Source organism: Muscardinus avellanarius (genome assembly GCF_963383645.1).
Source record: "Muscardinus avellanarius genome assembly, chromosome: 16".
Classification (NCBI taxonomy): domain Eukaryota; kingdom Metazoa; phylum Chordata; class Mammalia; order Rodentia; family Gliridae; genus Muscardinus; species Muscardinus avellanarius.
Genome location: NC_137802.1, coordinates 14,543,587 through 14,560,781, shown reverse-complemented (window position 1 = coordinate 14,560,781; position 17,195 = coordinate 14,543,587). Strand labels below are relative to the sequence as shown.

The following is a 17,195-nucleotide window of genomic DNA, read 5'->3' as shown; positions in this document are numbered from 1 at the left end:
AGATTGAATGGCAAAAAAAAAAAAAAGCCAAATCTCTTTTTACTACAGAAGTTAAAAAAAAAAAATCTTGCGATGAGATAATCTGAGTCGGCCTTTGGCATAGACCTGCCTTCCCTCCCCCAGGGTCCCCGTAGTCCAGGCCGGCACCCAGGATTCCAGCCTCGGCTGACAGTTTTGTCCAGTCTGTGAATCCCCACACACCAGCACCGTGACCTCCTCTCAGCCCTTCCAGTCCGAGTGGTCCTCCCTCATGGCCTTCACAAGCCAGTCCCTTTCCGACCCCAGCTCAGAGTCGCTGGCGTCGCTCCCCTCCACGGCCAGCAGCTTGGAGTAGTTGATCCTGCGCTCCCGTGGCAGCCTCGGCTGGACGGAGAGGAACAAGGCCAGCCAGAGCCCCAGGACCACGCAGCCGACCCGGAAGACCACGGCCAGGCCGAAGCGCATCGCCACGAAGCCCCCCACGAGGCTGCCCAGGCTGCAGCCGCCGCCGTAAAAGTGGCCCCTGAACATGGTACCCAGAGGTCTCTCCGTGCCGGCGGAGGCCAGGTCCTGTATGGAGGCCCCCACGGCCCACCACAAAGCCCGGCTGCTGATGGCGCTCAGGATCTGAACCGGGAGGGCTGACCACCAGCTCCAGAGGAAAGAATAGTACAGCAGCTGCCCCGCGAGGCAGCCCAGTCCCAGCCCCAGCGTGCCCGCCCTCGACAGCTTCCTAAGCACCGGCATTTTGAACGGGAAGAGCAGGATCTCCCCCAGCAAGCCGAGGGCCACGGAGAAACCCATGACCAGTTCGCCACTGCCGTGGTCCTCCATGTGCCAGAAGAGAAAGTTTTGCACAGTACTGACCACGGTTCCTACCAAAAAGATAGTGAGGGCCAGGAGAACGAGGCGGGGGTCGCCGCCTACGAGGGACAGTGCCTTGAGGGCTCTGTGGCTGGGCTCCTGTCGCTGGCAGATGGGGACAGGGAAAGAGACGCTCACCACGGAAGCCAGGGTGCTGACCAGTGAGTAGCCGTAGAAGTACACCACACCCCGAGGGCCATTTGTCACCCAGAAGCAGGCCGGCTGCTCCACCAGGGCTGCAATGCCACACACCCCTGCGGCCATGCCCAAGAGCCGCCAGACCCCCAGGCTTCCGTAACGGTCAGTGGCGTCGACAAAATCCAGGTATTCATAAAGGCTGTCATCAGCCACCTGCTCCAGAGGGGCCGCCAGCAGCTCCCACAGTACCACGGCCACCAAGATGAGAATGAAAGTCCACCGCAGCCCCTGCAAGGAGAGGTCAAGGGCCCGGGCTTCTCCCTTGGCTTCTGACAGATTGGCGGGGCCCCCAGGAAGCACAGCCAGGGCGGTGCTCACCGCCTCAAAAGCACCTTCCCGGATACTAGCTTTCAGCCCTGACGTGACAGCCTGGGGAGCTCGGGACCCGGTCCTGGCACCTTCCTCGGAGCCCAGGGAGGAGCTGGGCGGAGCACGGAGAGTTTCCTGGGCCCTTTCACCAGTTCGGTTTCCCAAGCCAGACGCTCCCGGGACTGTGCCATCCCTCCTGGCTGGGTGATGTGCCGCAGACTCTGGGGCCGTAGTGATGCTCACAGTTAGCGGGACCCTCGCTGGCACCACTGGGGTGGTCGCGCTACTGCTCCCATTACAAGAGCGGTACACCAGATCCTTGTTCAAGAGTGGGACGAGGACCATCAGGAGGCTGGCTCCCGCCGAACCCAGCAGCGAGCCTGTCAGGAGCAGTCTCCTTTTCTGGTAGCTTTTGGCCAGGAAGGCACAGAAGGGCGCCCATCCGGCTGCGATCAGGTGCTTGGTTCCCATGAGGATGCCCACCCAGGGCGCCGCCAAGCCCAGCTGCCTCAGGTAGAGGGTCAGGAACGGGGTCGCGCAGGCATCCCGGACCCCACACACCAGGTGGAAGAGCCTGGCCACCCCCAGCGCCCTGCTGATGTCCCACTGGGGGTTGGCGCTCATGGCTGCCGGGCTCCGTCACACGCGGACCTGGGGAGGGCGGAGCTGGGCGCCGCCAGGTGTCCCCAGGTGGAGTCTCGCGGGATGCCAGCCGCCCGCGCCTCCTGCGGTCACCGAGTCAACGGCCACCCCTCCCCCAGGTCCGGCCACGGGCCCGGAAGTGGCCCCGCCTGGCGGGGGGCGGGGCCGCGCACCTGTGCAGCGCACCTGCCGCACCTGCAGCATCCTCGGCGCCGCCCGGGCCTGCGCAGGCGTGCGGAGGGCGCCTCCCGTGGCCGGCAGGGTGCGCTTTGGGCCACAGGCTTCACCTAGACCCTTGGCCCGGGGTCGCCCAGGAACCCGGGCTAAACCCCTGGGCTGATTCATTCCTCTCTCTTTTTCAGGTCTTTTCGTTCCAGACCAATCACCCTTTGCCCGGAGAGATCTCCAAGCCCTTGTCCCGGCGGCCCCCGGCCCCACACACTCCCCTTCCGCCTTTTATTTCCCCCACGGCCCCCTCCCCAATAAGATGGATAGTTTTCTTCTATACCTAAGGGAGGTCAGTTGCCCTGGCTGGGAATACACTCTCCAGAAGGGCTTGAATAGCATCACACACACACACACACACACACACACACACACACACACACTCCAGAGGCTGCTAATACAAGCACTTCAGTGACCACAGGTCAACAGAAGTGGCTTCATTTAATTAGAATAATAAATAGTCTTTCCCTGGTAAGATTAGCACCAAGTCATGTGGACTGAGTGCAATTTTTTTTTAACTTCCAGAGGTGCCTTCTCTCTAGAGGTTCCAGCAGTCCAAACCCTTTGGCAGAGTGCCACAGGCTCGGCTTCAGCTAGTTTGCTCAGAGGACCGCGCTGGACTGGGGGCGGGCCGGCACCTGTCTGTCCTGTCCGTGCGTAGCAGAATTCGGTCACGACTAGCTTTCTTTATTAGCTGGTAGAGAGGTAGTTAGCTCAGAGCCCTCAGGGAACCTTCAAGACTGGTAAACTGCAAATGTTTGCTTAAAAGCCTAATGATTGTGAACGCTCAAATTGCTATGAGTCAGTTGATATCACCAATTCAGACAAAGTAAAATCCACAGCCGGGCGTGGTGGCGCACGCTTGTCATCCCAGTATTCGGGAGGCTGAGACCTGGAGGATCGCGGTTCACGGACAGCCTCAGCTACTTAGTGAGGCCCTCTGCAACTCAGTGAGACCCGGTTTCAAAATAAAGAACAAAAAATAGGGCTGGGGGTGTAGCTTGGAGGTCAAATGCCCCTGGGTTCCATCCCCAGACCCGCAAAAAAAAAAAAAAAAAAAAAAAAAAAAATCCAGCCACCTTCCGGTAAACTCACCGAATTCAGTGATACTGCGGTCACTTTGGGTTTCAGTACACCTCCGTCCCACTGAGGACTGCCCCTAGTCCCTCTCCTCCAGGCCCCGCAGCTTCAGTAGCGGGCATAACACCCACCTGCAGCCCACTCTGGGCTGATGTGACCAGCGTGCCCCAGCCGCACCGCTGTCCACCAGGTGCCCGGGTGTGTATCTGGCCTTCAGATGGACATACCACATTGCTGCTCCCCCCTCTTCCTACAAGACCCTTTGGATTTGTCTGTTCCAAAGAACACAGAGACGCTCCCTAAGGCTGCCCTTGGGCTCATCTCCCCAGGCACCCAGGCAGCGCTGCTTACCTTCTTCACCTTCAGACTGTGCCCTGGGAATCGCCTCCACCCCTGGGCAACCACGCCCAAAGTGAAGTGTTCACCTCTCTGCTTTTGGACCCCAAACTTCGAAGGGCTTCTTCCTCCCGCTCCAGCCCATCCCCAGCATCCCTGGAGGACTCTGAGCCGGTGGCAAAGTCTTGCCATCTTTGTTACTTTCTACTCCATCCCATAATTATCCTGGATCTTTCCTATTTTGCATCTGGATGTCAGTTTCTGAACTGGAATGCCAAGAATTTTTACGTTTTTAATTTCTAGCTCTGCCAAAACTACCTGCATTCCTACCTGTTTGGGGACCACACTGGTTGAGAAAGTCCCTGAGAATAAAGAGAAGGTGGTCAGGGACGGGACACAGTTAAAGTTGGGCACAGTGGCACCTGCCTGTAACCTTAGTACTTGGGAGGCTGAGACAGGAGGATCACAGGTTCAAAGCCAGTATGCGATAACTTAGTGAGGTACTGACTCGAAATTTATTTATGTATTTATTTGCATTGGAAATTGAACCCAGGAACATTTTACCTCCAAGTTGCACCCCTGGCTCTTTTTTATTTATTTTAAATAGTGAAACAGAGTCTTGCTAAGTTGCTGAGAGCTTTATCAAGTTGCTGAAGCTGGCCTTAAACCTGTGATCCTACTATCTCAGCCTCCCAAGTACTAGGACTATAGGCATGTGCTACTATGCCTAGCTCACTTTTTTTTTTTTGTACTGGGGATGGAACCCAGAGGCATTTTACCTCTGAGCTACACCCCTTAGCCCTATTTTAAAAAATTCATTGTGAAATTATTTATTTTGAAATAGGGTCTGTGTGCCACCAAGCCCAGCTTCTTTTTTTTTTTTTAATTTTTTTTAAGGTACTAGGGATTGAACCCAGGGGCATTCTACCTTCAAACTACACCCTTGACCCTACTTCTTAGTTTTTATTTTGAAATAGAGTTTCACTAAATTGCAGAGAGCCTCACTAAATAGCTGAGGCTGTCCACAAACGTGCAATCCTTTTGTCTCAGTCTCCCAAGTACTGGGATTACAAACTTGTGCCACCACGCCCAGCTTAATTGTGTGTGTGTGTGTGTGTGTGTGTGTGTGTGGTACTGAGGGTGGAACCCAAAGGCTTTCTACCTCCGGGCTATAGTCACTAGACCTATTTTCTATTTTATTTGGAAACAGGGTCTCAGTAAGTTTCTGAGAGCCTCACTAAGTAGCTGAGGCTGGCTTCGAACCTGTGCGATCCTCCTGTCTAAGCCTTCCAAGAGCGAGGATAACAAGGGTGCGCCACCACGCCAGGCTTAAAAAAATTTATTTTTTGAAGTATTGGGGTTAGAACCCAGAGGCATTCTACCTCAGAGCTACACCCCCCAGCCCTATTTTTTTATTCTTTATTTTGAAACAGGGTCTCACTGAGTTACAAAGAGCCTCACTAAGTAGTTGAGGCTGACCATAAACCATGTCCCTCCTGTCTTAGCCTCCCAAATGCTGGGATTACAAGCATGTACCACCACACACTGCTTAAAAAAATTTTTTTAAAGGGCTAGGGGTGTATGTAGTTCAGTGATAGCGTGCCCCTGGGTGCGATATGATCCCCAGTACCACCACCACCACAAATAAAAACAAAAGGCCCAGCAATCATTGCGTCACAAAACCATCACCTGGCCTAAGTGTAGTCAATGCGTTATATTAAATATTACTTCTTCTAGCCGGGCGTGGTGGCGCACGCTTGTAATCCCCGCGCTTGGGAGGCTGAGACAGGAGGATCGCGCAGGTTTGAAGCCAGCCGCGCGTGCTGGCTTAGGAGACCCTGTTTCCAAATAAAAATGTAAAAATAGGTCTGGGAGTGTAGCCCGGAGGTAGAAGGGCTTCCAGGAACCCCAGTACCACCAATAAATAAATAAATAAATAAATAAATAAATAAATAAATAAATAAATATTACTTCTTCTAGCCGGGCGTGGTGGCGCACGCTTGTAATCCCCGCTCTTGGGAGGCAGAGACAGGAGGATCGCGCAGGTTCGAAGCCAGACACGCGCGCTGGCTTAGGAGACCCTGTTTCCAAATAAAAATATAAAAAGTAGGTCTGGGAGTGTAGCCAGGAAGTAGAAGGGTTTTCAGGAACCCCAGTACCACCAAAAAAATAAAATAAAAAAAGTATTGCTTTTCCTATGGAACTACACATGTCGCCAAGTATTACATGAAAGCAAAAACACTTAGTGTGATTTATTGACCGCCATTTCCTCTCTGCTGGGAGAGGCGCCTGCCTGGGTGTGGGCGAGGGGGACGGTGGCCAGGAGCACAGGATTGGGGGAGCAGGTGCAGTGACGATTATCTCCTTCTGATTTTCCCTTGGCCACGGGGCTCTGGCTGCTCCAGCAGCTCTGACCTTGGGTTCAGGGGCCGAGTGAGGAGCTTGAGTGGGCCAAGAGAGTGGGAGAGGCAGGAACCGAGAACAAGCCCAGACCTGGACGTCCGTGTGCAAAGACGGGCCGCGTGTGCACGCTCCCACGAGCTCTCACGCGCTCACAGCCCGGGATTGGTGTGGGTCCTCCTCCATCACACCTTCCATGGCCAGGCCCCCTGAGCTCCCTGGCATTCGCTGGCTCCTGGTCAGAGCCAGAGCTGCCCGGTGGAGCCAGGCCTTGTTCTGCCGTCGTGAGCACTGGGGGCCGGCGGGTATTTCCTTCCTCTCGGGCCGGCTGTCCTCAGACTCAGCTCACTGGACGATGCCGGAGAACGTGTTGATGGGCATCAGAAGAGGTTGGGGCTTGGTTGTTTCTACCTCCTGCTGCCCATGTAATCTGAGCCATGATGTCTTGGACTTTTGGGTCCTGGAACGGGGCTCCGGGCAGGGACCAACCTCAAATCTGTGGCAGGGAAAGACCGGCTCAGGAATCAGGCCTGCCCGGGATAGTTGCTAGGCAGACCTGCTATTGTAGTGCAAGGAAGAGGGGCCGTGTGGAAAGAAGAGAACTAGCTAGGAGAAGCTTCCCGGGGAGGAGGGAGACTCGCATGGAGGCTTCTGCGCCAGCTTTCCTTACCTGAACACACCCCACTGGGGGAAACCTATAATGGGGGGCATTAACTGGGGCACAGATGCCCTGGAAGGGCAGCCTGTGTGGGAACAGCCAGTGCCAGAAGAGGGGGTTGGATCAGGAGGGCTGCGGGCTGTGTGTGCTCTGTAGGAATCTTGGGAGTTTTTTTTTTTTTTTGGCATTGAACCCAGGGGCATTCTACCTCTGAGCTACACCTTCCTACCCTATTTTTATTTTTTAATTTTAAAATAGGGTCTTGGTTGGGCGTGGTGGCGCACGCTTGTAATCCCAGCATCTGGAAGGCTGAGACAGGAGGCTCGTGGTTCGTGGACAGTCTCAGCTACTTAGTGAAGCCCTCTGCAACTCAGTTAGACCCTGTTTCAAAATAAAGAATAAAAAAGTAGAGCTAGGGGTGTAGCTTAGAGGTAGAATGCCCCTGGGTTCCATCCCCAGGACTATAAATAAATAAATAAATAAATAAATAAATAAATAAATAAATATAAAACAGGGTCTTGCTAAGTTGCTGAGACTGGCCTTGAACCTGCAAACTTCTTGTCTCAGGCTCCCAAGTACTGTGATGACCCACATGCACCAGGGCACCCAGCTCGGGAACACCTAAGGCCAGTATCTTCTGTTCATGCGTCTCTTTAAGGCCTTAAGTCCATGGCCACCGCAGAGACAGCTGCCTGGCCTCAGCTCTCCCTCTGCCAAGGTGTCCTGGGCCAGCTATGGGGCCGGGGCCCTCGGGGTGCAGCCCAGCTCACCTGACCACGTCTCTGAAAGTGCGCCGGCTGTCCTTGTCCAGGAGCAGTGTCAGCAGCCTCTGGTCCTGGCTCTGGATCCGGATCTGAGACGTCCGGAAGGTGTTTGTCACTGTCTGCAAGAGCGGGACAGCTCGTGTGGCCGAGTGTCACCCTTGCACAGCAGACGGCCCTGCCGGCATCTCCTACGCTGGAACCTGGTGTGAAGTTTCTTTGGTCCAGCCCGCGGGGGTCTCTGCTCTCTTCCTGCAAATGGCTCTCAACAGTGACAACCCTACCTGCCTCCGGTGGCCTTTGATCTCACATCGTTTCTGTAAAATTATTGTCAGTGCCATCATCATTGTCATGGTCCTCCTCCTCCTCCTCCTCCACCTCTGAGCTAGACCTCCAGTCCTTATTTATTTATTTATTTATTGGTGGTTCTGGGGTTCCTGTACTCCCAGACCTTTTTTTATTTATTTGGAAACAGGGTCTCTTAAGCCAGCGCGGCTGACTATGAACCTGCGCGATCCTCCTGTCTCCGCCTCCCAAGCACGGGGATTACAAGCGTGCGCCACCACGCCCAGCAGTGAGTCAGTCTTTCTTTCTTTCTTTCTTTCTTTCTTTCTTTCTTTCTTTCTTTCTTTCTTTCTTATGTTTGGAAACATGATCTTGCTGGGTTGCTGAAAGCCTCACTACATTGCTGAGGCTGTCCTCAAAACTGCAATCCTCCTGTCTCATCTCAGCCTCCCAAATTCTGGGATTATAGATGTGCCTCACCAATGTCTGGCCCTCTGCAGTTTTTTTATTTTTTTTATTTTTTAATTTTTGTTTTGCGGTACTAGAGATGGAACCCAGGGGCATTCTACCTCCAAGCCACACCCACCCCTAGTCCTATTTTTAAGTCTTTATTTTGAAACAGGGTCTCACTAAATTGCGGAGGGCCTCACTAAGTAGCTAAGGCTGGCCGTGAACAGTGATCCTCTGGTCTCAGCCTCCTGAATGCTGGGATTACAAGCATGTGCCACCGTGCTTCCTACAGCCCTATTTTTTTATTCTTTATTTTGAAACAGGGTCTCACTCAGTTGCAGATGGCCTCCCTAAGTAGCTGAGGGTGGCCGCGAACCATGATCCTCCTGTCTCAGCCTCCCAAATGCTGGGATTATGAGCATGCGCCACCACGCCCGGCTGCAGTTCTTTTCTTAACCCGCTGTCCTTGGTTTTGAACACAAGCAGGAATGCCACGGATCGTGTGTGCTGAGTTATCACGTGACCTGGGTTAGTGCTGATGTATCCAACAAGCTTTTTCTGCGCACGTCTTTTATGACAGGCATGTGGTTATGTGTGAACTTGGAAGTCATTCGGGGGGGGGATTATAAATCCTGACCCCAGTCTTTGATATTAAATTACATACAAACTTATTTACCTGGAGCATAGACAAGAGGATCAAGAAAGTAGTCAAGTGCCTCCAAAACCTCAGGCCAGCCGAAGGAAGGCAGCCCCTAGTCATCCCCCCACACCCTGACTTAAGGGGCTGCTCCGGAAAGGCCCCTCTAGGGCAGGGGCCCAGCATCGTGGGCGCTGGGGGGAGCTTCCAAGGGCCCTTTTTTTTTTTTTTTTTTTTTTTTTGGTGGTGGTACTGGGGTTCCTGGAAGCCCTTCTACCTCCGGGCTACACTCCCAGACCTATTTTTACATTTTTATTTGGAAACAGGGTCTCCTAAACCAGCGCGCATGCGCGGCTGGTTTCGAACCTGCGCGATCCTCCTGTCTCCGCCTCCCAAGCACTGGGATTACAAGCGTGCGCCACCGCGCCCGGCTACCAAGGGCCTTTCTATGTCTCTGACCTCTTCTGCACACACGCAGCAGCTCTGGGTAATTTACAGCCACAGAAGCCTGGGGTTGCAGGAGGCTTTGCAGTCTGTTTCGCTCAAGCCTTCTAGATTCTGGGGGAAACAGCCTGGAACCGACAGCGCAGGCAGCCAGGGAATCAAGCCACCATTTTATGCTCCGCTAGCAGCAGCAACCTAAACCCATAATGGGACTGGGAAGATGTCTAGCAGGCCTGGACACTTCAGCTCAGCTTTTACGGTGGGGCCAGGCCGGCTTGAAGTTTGTGGGCACAGTGTGCAGGAATCTCCCAGGAGGAGGCTTAAGAGCAGGCTCTAAGCCAGATTGCACAAGTTCGAATCCCAGCTCTGCCGTTTAATTGCTGTGTGACTTCAGGCATGCCTCTGAATCTCTGTGCTTGTTGAGAATAAATACGACCATGAGAGTGACCGCCTTGTAGGACTCTTCCGAAGATGAACTGATATAGTTTATGTGCCTGGAACCATGTTTGGGATACGGCGAAAACTGTATTAATGTTCACTGCTGATGGTTAATAATTAATATTAACTATTATTTTCCAAGAAGGAGCCAAGCTTAATGATAGTCTAATGATAAAATCTCGTTTATGGGGAACAGGGGTGATCACTGTGGATTCTTTCTCTCTGGTTTATCTCTTAGCAGTGTGAATCTGAGCAAGCGGGCTATGAATAAAGCCAGAAAGATTTTGCCGAAAATCTCCATGAGATGGGGTGACAAAGAGGGGGTGGGGGGCTTCTCCTGGCTATGGAACAGTCGCTAAGGCAGTTTTGGGGCCCTGGAGTTCTCAGTCACAGGGGACAGTCGTGGGCAGTGGATGCTAAGTGGACAGATAACTGGTTGACTGTCAGCACTGGGATATCGCCAGGAACCTTCCAAAAAGACCTCAGGAGACTGAGGGGGAAGGTTTTAAGTGCAGAGTGACGTGCTAGAGTCCTGTTCTAGAAAGATCGCTTGGATAGAGCTGCAGGCTTAGGGAGAGCATCCGAGTGGTGTCCAGGGGATCCGCTGGGAGCCCATGGTATTTGCTCAGCAGAAGGAGGCAGAAGCAGGTCTGGACCCAGTGTAACCAGCTTGGGATTTGCCTGGGGCTTTCCTGGTTTTAATATTATAAGTCTCAAGCTCCTTTAATCCTAGACAAACCAGAATGACTGGTTGGATGAGAAGGAGGACAGAGAGGAAGGGAGATGCTGGAGAAGTGTTTGAGAGAGAAAACCAACAAGACAGGGGGAAGGAGGCAGCTGGGGTGTGGACACAGGCACTGGCTAATGACGGTGCCATCGGGTAAGAGAAGAGACATATAGCGGGGTAAAATAACAACCGCTAGTACGTAGCGCTTCCCCCCCCCAAGCACCGTCCTAAGATTTTGGCATGGCTGATCCCCATAGAAACTGGACCGGCGAGCTAATGTTGTTCACACAACTAGCAGAGGCACAGCGAGGTTGAAAGCCTGCCCACATCGCGGGTGAATGGCAGAGCCGAGAGCTGAACTCAGGCAGTCTGGCTCTAGAGAGATCTCAGCTACTTGAAGGCTCTGGTTGGAGTTTTATTGCCTCCAGCTGGGACGCCGTGGGACATGCAGTTCACACGGAGTTGAACCAGGAGTCAGAAACTCTGGGGTAAAGGCCAGGGCAGGAGGTACAGATTTATGAGTCCTTAACAAATTGGTTTAAGCCCTCATAAGTGGGTTTGACAGTTCATGGAACAAGAGAAGAAGTGGGCCATGGGTAGACATCGAGAACAGTGTCTATTTAAGGAACTTGTTTAGGAAAATGACTCCAGAACAAGAGCCCAAAAAGTAATAATCAACCAGATGCAATGGCACGTACCTGTAATCCCAGGATTTGGGAGACTAAGACAGGAGGATCACAGGCCAGTGTGGGGTAACTTAGCAAGACCCAGTTTCAAAATAAAAAGGACTGGGGGTGTAGCCGGGCGTGGTGGCGCACGCTTGTCATCCCAGCATTCGGGAGGCTGAGACCTGGAGGATCGCGGTTCAGGACAGCCTCAGCTACTTAGCGAGGCCCTCTGCTACTCGGTGAGACCCGGTTTCAAAATAAAGAATAAAAAATAGGGCAGAGGGTGTAGCTCGGAGGTCAAATGCCCCTGGGTTCCATCCCCAGACACGCAAAAAAAAAAGACTGGGGGTGTAACTCAGAGATAGAATACTTCTAGGTTCGATCCCCAGCAAACACACACACACACACACACACACACACACACACACACACACACACAGAATAAAGATCAAACATATAGAAAAAACTAAGAAAATGGCATCTCAGAATTTATGGGTTTAGGGTGCTATTAAACACTCAGGGCACACAGGGTTTCAAAAGAATTGTATACCTTGTGCTCATTCAAAATTGAACAAAAGCCGGGCGTGGTGGCGCACGCTTGTAATCCCAGCATTCAGGAGGCTGAGGCAGGAGGATCGGGGTTTGAGGACAGCCTCAGCTACTCAGTGAGGCCCTTTGCAACTCTGTGAGACTCTTTCAAAATAAAGAATAAAAAATAGGGCTGGGGGTGTAGCTTGGAGACAGAATGCCCCTGGGTTCCATCCCTAGTACCACAAAAAACAGCAAGAAAAAAACAACAAAATTGAACAGAAGAGTGTATAACTGGAAAAAATATCTAAGACAGTGCTAGAGGCTTCATTGGAGTATTAATATAAATATTTCAAATATACAGCTATTAATTAATTTATTTATTTATTATTTATTTTGTGGTACTGGGGGTGGAACCCAGGGGCTTTCTACCTCCAGGCTACATCCCCAGCCCTATTTTATACTTTATTTGGAAACAGGGTCTCACTGAGTTGCTGAGAGCCTCACTAAGTAGCTGAGGCTGGCTGTGAACCTGCGCGATCCTCCTGTCTCCGCCTCCTAAGCGCGGGGATTACAAGCGTGCGCCACCGCGCCTGGTGCCACACCCTTTTACTGAAAGGTGATCACTGGCCAGGCGCGGTGGCACATGCTTGTAATCCCCGCGCTTGGGAGGCGGAGACAGGAGGATCTCGCAGGTTCGAAGCCAGCCACGCTGGCTTCAGAGACCCTGTTTCCAAATTAAAAATATAAAAATAGGTCTGGGAGTGTAGGGCGGAGGTAGAAGGGTTTCCAGGAACCCCAGTACCACCAAAAAAAAAAAAAAAAAAAGAAAGAAAAAAAAAGAAAAAAAAAGAAAAAAGAACGAAAAAGAAAATGGTGATCAGTGATAGAAAAAGTAGTACATATAACTTTCAAATCATGGGGTACAGGGGTGAGATGAACCACCAAAACCTGGGGAATATAGCAAAAAGAAACATAAACAGCAAAAAGCATTTTTTTGGTACTGGGGATTGAATTTAGGGGCATTCTACCTCTGAGCTATATCTCCAACCCCCTTGCTTTTTTTTGTTTGTTTGTTTTTGAACAGGGTCTCAGTAAGTTGCTGAGGGCTTTGCTGCTGAGGCTGGTCGAGGATGTCAGCTTGACCTTGAAGCCGCCTCTCGGTTACAGCTGGGCATAACCAGGGGCTCCGTGGTCAAGCTGAAGTTCCCAGGGGCTGCTGGCTAGGGAGAGAATGGATGGGCCTGATGTCGTGATCATTGGGTATCAGTCGAGACCAAGCAAGGCACAGGGCCATGGGGTTGGAAGAGCCAGGTGGACAGACAGACACTCTGGCTGTGTTGTTTAGGAGTCTAGCTACAGCACAGGGCCTGGGATGACCGACTGTGCGTGGCTGCACATAGTAGGTCCTCACGCCGTCAGCTGAGGGCGACCCCCTCTGAGTGTCTCACTGGTGGGAGAGCTGAGAGTTTCCCAGCAGAACCGTCTCTGAGCATCCTCCCCTCCGGGGCCCCAGCCTCAGTTCCCGGCTGGCCCTTCCCCATTCCTCCAGCTACTTACAGAGAAGGACCTTCCCGCCAGGTTGGAGGACTTGACCACCTCTGTCACACTGACATTCAGACACATGTGGTCGGTGACGGAAGCAGCATTCGGGGGGCAGTGGGGGAACCCTGAAACTGAATAAGATCGGGGTGCTGAGAGCGCGTCCCCCAGCGTGGAAACGGGGGAGTTGGAGATTCTGGAATCTCAGAAGACGGCCATAAAGCTATTTCCATTCCCTCCCCCCACTCAGCCCCCTCCCACGCTCTGCGTGTCCACGATTGCGTGAGTTCACCTTGGTCCTGCCAAGTGTCACCTCCTTCCTCATCCAGCTCTCTTTCCTGGAGACCGGATGACGTTTCTGTATCCTCAGACCCAGCAGCAGCCATCCAATTTTATTTGGAAACAGCGTCTCTCAAGCCAGGGAGGCTGGCTTCGAACCAGCGCGATCCTCCTGTCTCCGCCTCCCAAGCATGGGGATTACAAGCGTGCGCCACCACGCCCGGCCCACCACTCTTTCTTTATCTCCTCCTGAACCTCACCTTTGCAAAGGAAGGCATTTCTTTTCTAACCAGGCGTGGTGGCGCATGCTTGTAATCCCAGTACTTGGGAGGCTGAGACAGGAGGATCGCAGGTTCTAGGACAGTCTCAGCAACTTAGTGAAGCCCTCTGCAACTTAGTGAGACCCTGTTTCAAAATAAAAAAGAATAGCCGGGTGTGGTGGTGCACGCTTGTAATCACAGCGCTTGGGAGGCTGAGACAGGAGGATCGCCTCAGCTACTTAGTGAAGCTCATAGTGAGCTCTTAGTGAGCTACTTAGTGAGGCTCTCAGCAACTTGGTGAGACCCTGTTTCCAAATAAAGTATAAAATAGGTCTGGGAGTGTAGCCCGGAGGTAGAAAAGCCCCTGGGTTCCATCCCAGTACCCCATACACACACACACACACACACACACACACACACACACACCACCACCACCACCACCACCACCACCACCAACAACAACAACAAAAAACCCAAAAAAACATAGAATAATAATTGAGCTGGGGGTATAGCTTGGAGGTAGAATGCCCCTTGGATCCATCTTCAATACAAAAAAAAAAAAAAAAGTTCAACAGAACTTTCCTGCAGCTGCCCAGCAGGCTAGGAATACACAGAGGACCCTGCTCAGGTGTGGTGTAGATGTAGATACCACGGTCAAGAGTGTTTCTTTGCCTTTTTTGGTCATATGTAATGTGTCAAAAAGCACATTATACACCTGCTGCCAGGCTTAATCCTTCCCGGCCAACTATAGAAAGTTCTTAAGTATTGGTGCTGCTAAGGAGGGCCTGGCATCAATAAGCCAGTCCTGAGGGGGTCTAGGGTAGGGGGAAGGTGAAAGCCTTGTGAAGGAATTAGAAGCAATACTTTTTTTTTTTTTTTTTCAGTACTGGGAGTGGAACCCAGGGGCATTCTACTTCCGAGTGACACCCCCTACCCTATTTTTTATTCTTTATTTTGAAACAGGATCTCACTGAGTTGCAAAGGGCCTAAGTAGCTGAGGCTGGCCATGAACCACGATCCTCCCGTCTTAGCCTCCCAAATGCTGGGATTATAAGTGTGTGCCACCTTGCCTGGCTAGCAATATAATTAAAAAAAAAATTAAATCCTTTTTGGAGCCAGGCGTGGTGGCGCACTCTTATAATCCCCATGCTTGGGAGGCGGAGACAGGAGGATGGTGCAGGTTCAAAGCCAGCCTTGCTGGCTTAAGAGATCGTTTCCAAATTTAAAAAAAATATAGCTGGGTGTGGTGGCGCATGTTTGTAATCCCCGTGCTTGGGAGGTGGAGACAGGAGGATCGCACAGCTTAAGAGACCCTGTTTCCAAATAAAAATATAAAAATAGATCTGGGAGTGTAGCCCGGAAGTAGAAGGGTTTCCAGAATCATTTTTTGGTACTGGGGATGAGACCCTAAGACATTTCACCTGAGCTATACCCCAACCCTTTTTATATATTTTATTTTATTGAAACAGGGTCTCACTTAGTTGCTGAGGCTGACCTTGAACCTGTGATCCTCCTTTCGGGATTGCAGGTGGGCGCCAACACACCCAGCTAATTGGTATCTTTTACGATCTCCATTTTAATTTTGGAACAACAGTCAAAATCCAAAACTCCCAAGCAGAACACAACCGGTCCTATAGGTCTAATTCTACGGCCACCTGAACCCTCCACCTGCCAGCTGCCGAGGCCCAGTCGGGAGGCCCATGGTGGAGTCGGGGCTGCTTGATAGTGAGCCAGGGACAGGGCCCTTGCTCACCCAGGGCCAACATGATGGGGTGCCTCCTGCCCTCGGCTCCCCCAGGTGTTAGTGCGGGCTCCCCTCTCCTTCTCTCTCTCCCTTCCCTCTTTCCTGGCGCCTCACCTTGAGCATCACTGGCTGGAATGGCCTTCAGGACCAGTCCAGTGGTCCTCAGGGAAACCGCCACCTCTTTGGGCCGGTGGCTGAGCAGGGCCTGGGGAGAGACACAGAAGAAGAGGCGGGGCTTCTCAGGCTGCGCCTGCGCGCCCTGTGCATCCTCACGTCGCAGGTCGCCTCTCCCGAGCTCTCTGCACCTGCCCGAAGAGCCTGGCCAGGGTCACTGATTCCTGTAAGGGACTAGTGGAGAAAGGCAGAGGGTCCTCCTGCCCCAGCCCCACCGTCGCAGGCAGCCTCGGGCTCCCAGAGGGAAGAGTCTCCATGGGGCCAGTCAAGCAGCGACTCCGCTAGTGAGGGAGATGTTTTGGAGCCAGGGGGAGCCCTCGAATACAGGCTTCAGGTCAACCATGACCCCCCCCCCCCATCTCTGCAAAACCCTGCAAAGCTGAGAACTTGGGGCAGCTTCAGGAAAAGGGGAGGTTTCCTTCTGCCCCAAGGGCTCCCATCCCCTCCCCCGCCCCGTCCAGGTGCCTCCCGGCCGCGAGCATGCGCACTGACCTTCTGGTAGCACAAGCAGAGCTCCGCGCCTGGGCCCTCGGCCACTCCTCTTCTCCTGGGCGAAGAGCCATCTGAGAGAAGATGGGAGGAGGCCGGAGAGGTGAGGCCCCGGCCTCTTGGGGCATCCTGCCTCCCTGGATGGAGAGGCAGCCTGGTCCCCGGAGGACCGCAGAGGTGTGGGGGAGCTGGGATGCACACTGGGGCATCACTGGGGGAAGCGGAGCCAGGTGAGCTTTGGGGACCGGGCCGCAGAGGCTCACCTTTGGCGAGTTTGGAGTCTTGAATCATCACCTTCAGCTCAGTGAGGAAGACGTCCTCTGCGGGGTCCTGGCTCAGGTCGCTGAAGATCTGGAGAGAGGAAGGGGTGGAGGAGGGAAGGAAGAGGGGAGAGATGGAAAAGGCGGCCTCCCTGACGCCATAGTCCAGGAGGCCCAGAACTGGAGCGGCTGCCTCCACCCACCCTGGCAAGCCAGGTTTCCAGACACATGGAATGAATGACCATCTGGCTCTGACTCCATACATCTCTACAGCAATGTAATAGATAGGCACATGCCATTTAACCGATTTTGGGTAAAAACGGAATGCATACACAACACTGGTCCTATAAGAGGATATTGCAAGCCGGCTATGGTGGCGCACGCTTGTAATCCCAGCATTCGGGAGGCTGAGACAGGAGGATAGCGGTTCGCGGACAGCCTCAGCTACTCAGTGAGGCCCTCCGCAACTCAGCGAGACCCTGTTTCAAAATAAAGAATAAAAAAATAGGGCAGTGGGTGTAGCCCGGAGGTCAAATGCCCCTGGGTTCCATCCCCAGACCTGCAAAATAAACAAACAAACAAACAATTGAAGCGCCCAGGAGGTGCTAGATAATTTTTTTTCCCCTTAAAAGCATATGATTACCCAGTAAGTTTGGGGTGATACTTAGAGTGCACTTCGTATATATACATACACCAGCTCACTGAAAGCAAGGTGCCCTGAAATTCCAGCGGCAACTTCACACAGCTCAGGTTTCCTAAAGTTTCTCGATTGTTCTCGATTGTTCCATCAAGCGACTGGCTTATCCTGTGCGGATTCG

The 17,195-nt window shown here is 52.7% G+C and overlaps 2 protein-coding genes across 2 annotated transcripts in view; both read right to left on the bottom strand.

Moving 5' to 3' along the window:
* Positions 1 to 219: 219 nt before the first annotated feature.
* On the bottom strand, positions 220 to 1,974 carry MFSD6L (major facilitator superfamily domain containing 6 like; the record flags this gene model as incomplete). Its single annotated transcript, XM_080712292.1, has 1 exon — positions 220 to 1,974. The coding sequence occupies one exon, from the start codon at positions 1,972 to 1,974 to the stop codon at positions 220 to 222; it is 1,755 nt and encodes a 584-aa protein (XP_080568418.1).
* A 4,404-nt stretch (positions 1,975 to 6,378) lies between these two features.
* Positions 6,379 to 17,195, bottom strand: part of PIK3R6 (phosphoinositide-3-kinase regulatory subunit 6) — a gene marked incomplete at both ends in the record, with an annotated part of 59,488 nt that continues 48,671 nt past the window's right edge. Inside the window, 6 exon segments of the mRNA XM_080712971.1 lie at positions 6,379 to 6,529; positions 7,462 to 7,574; positions 13,190 to 13,305; positions 15,569 to 15,659; positions 16,121 to 16,191; positions 16,381 to 16,468. Coding sequence (XP_080569097.1) covers positions 6,379 to 6,529; positions 7,462 to 7,574; positions 13,190 to 13,305; positions 15,569 to 15,659; positions 16,121 to 16,191; positions 16,381 to 16,468 — 630 coding nt within the window.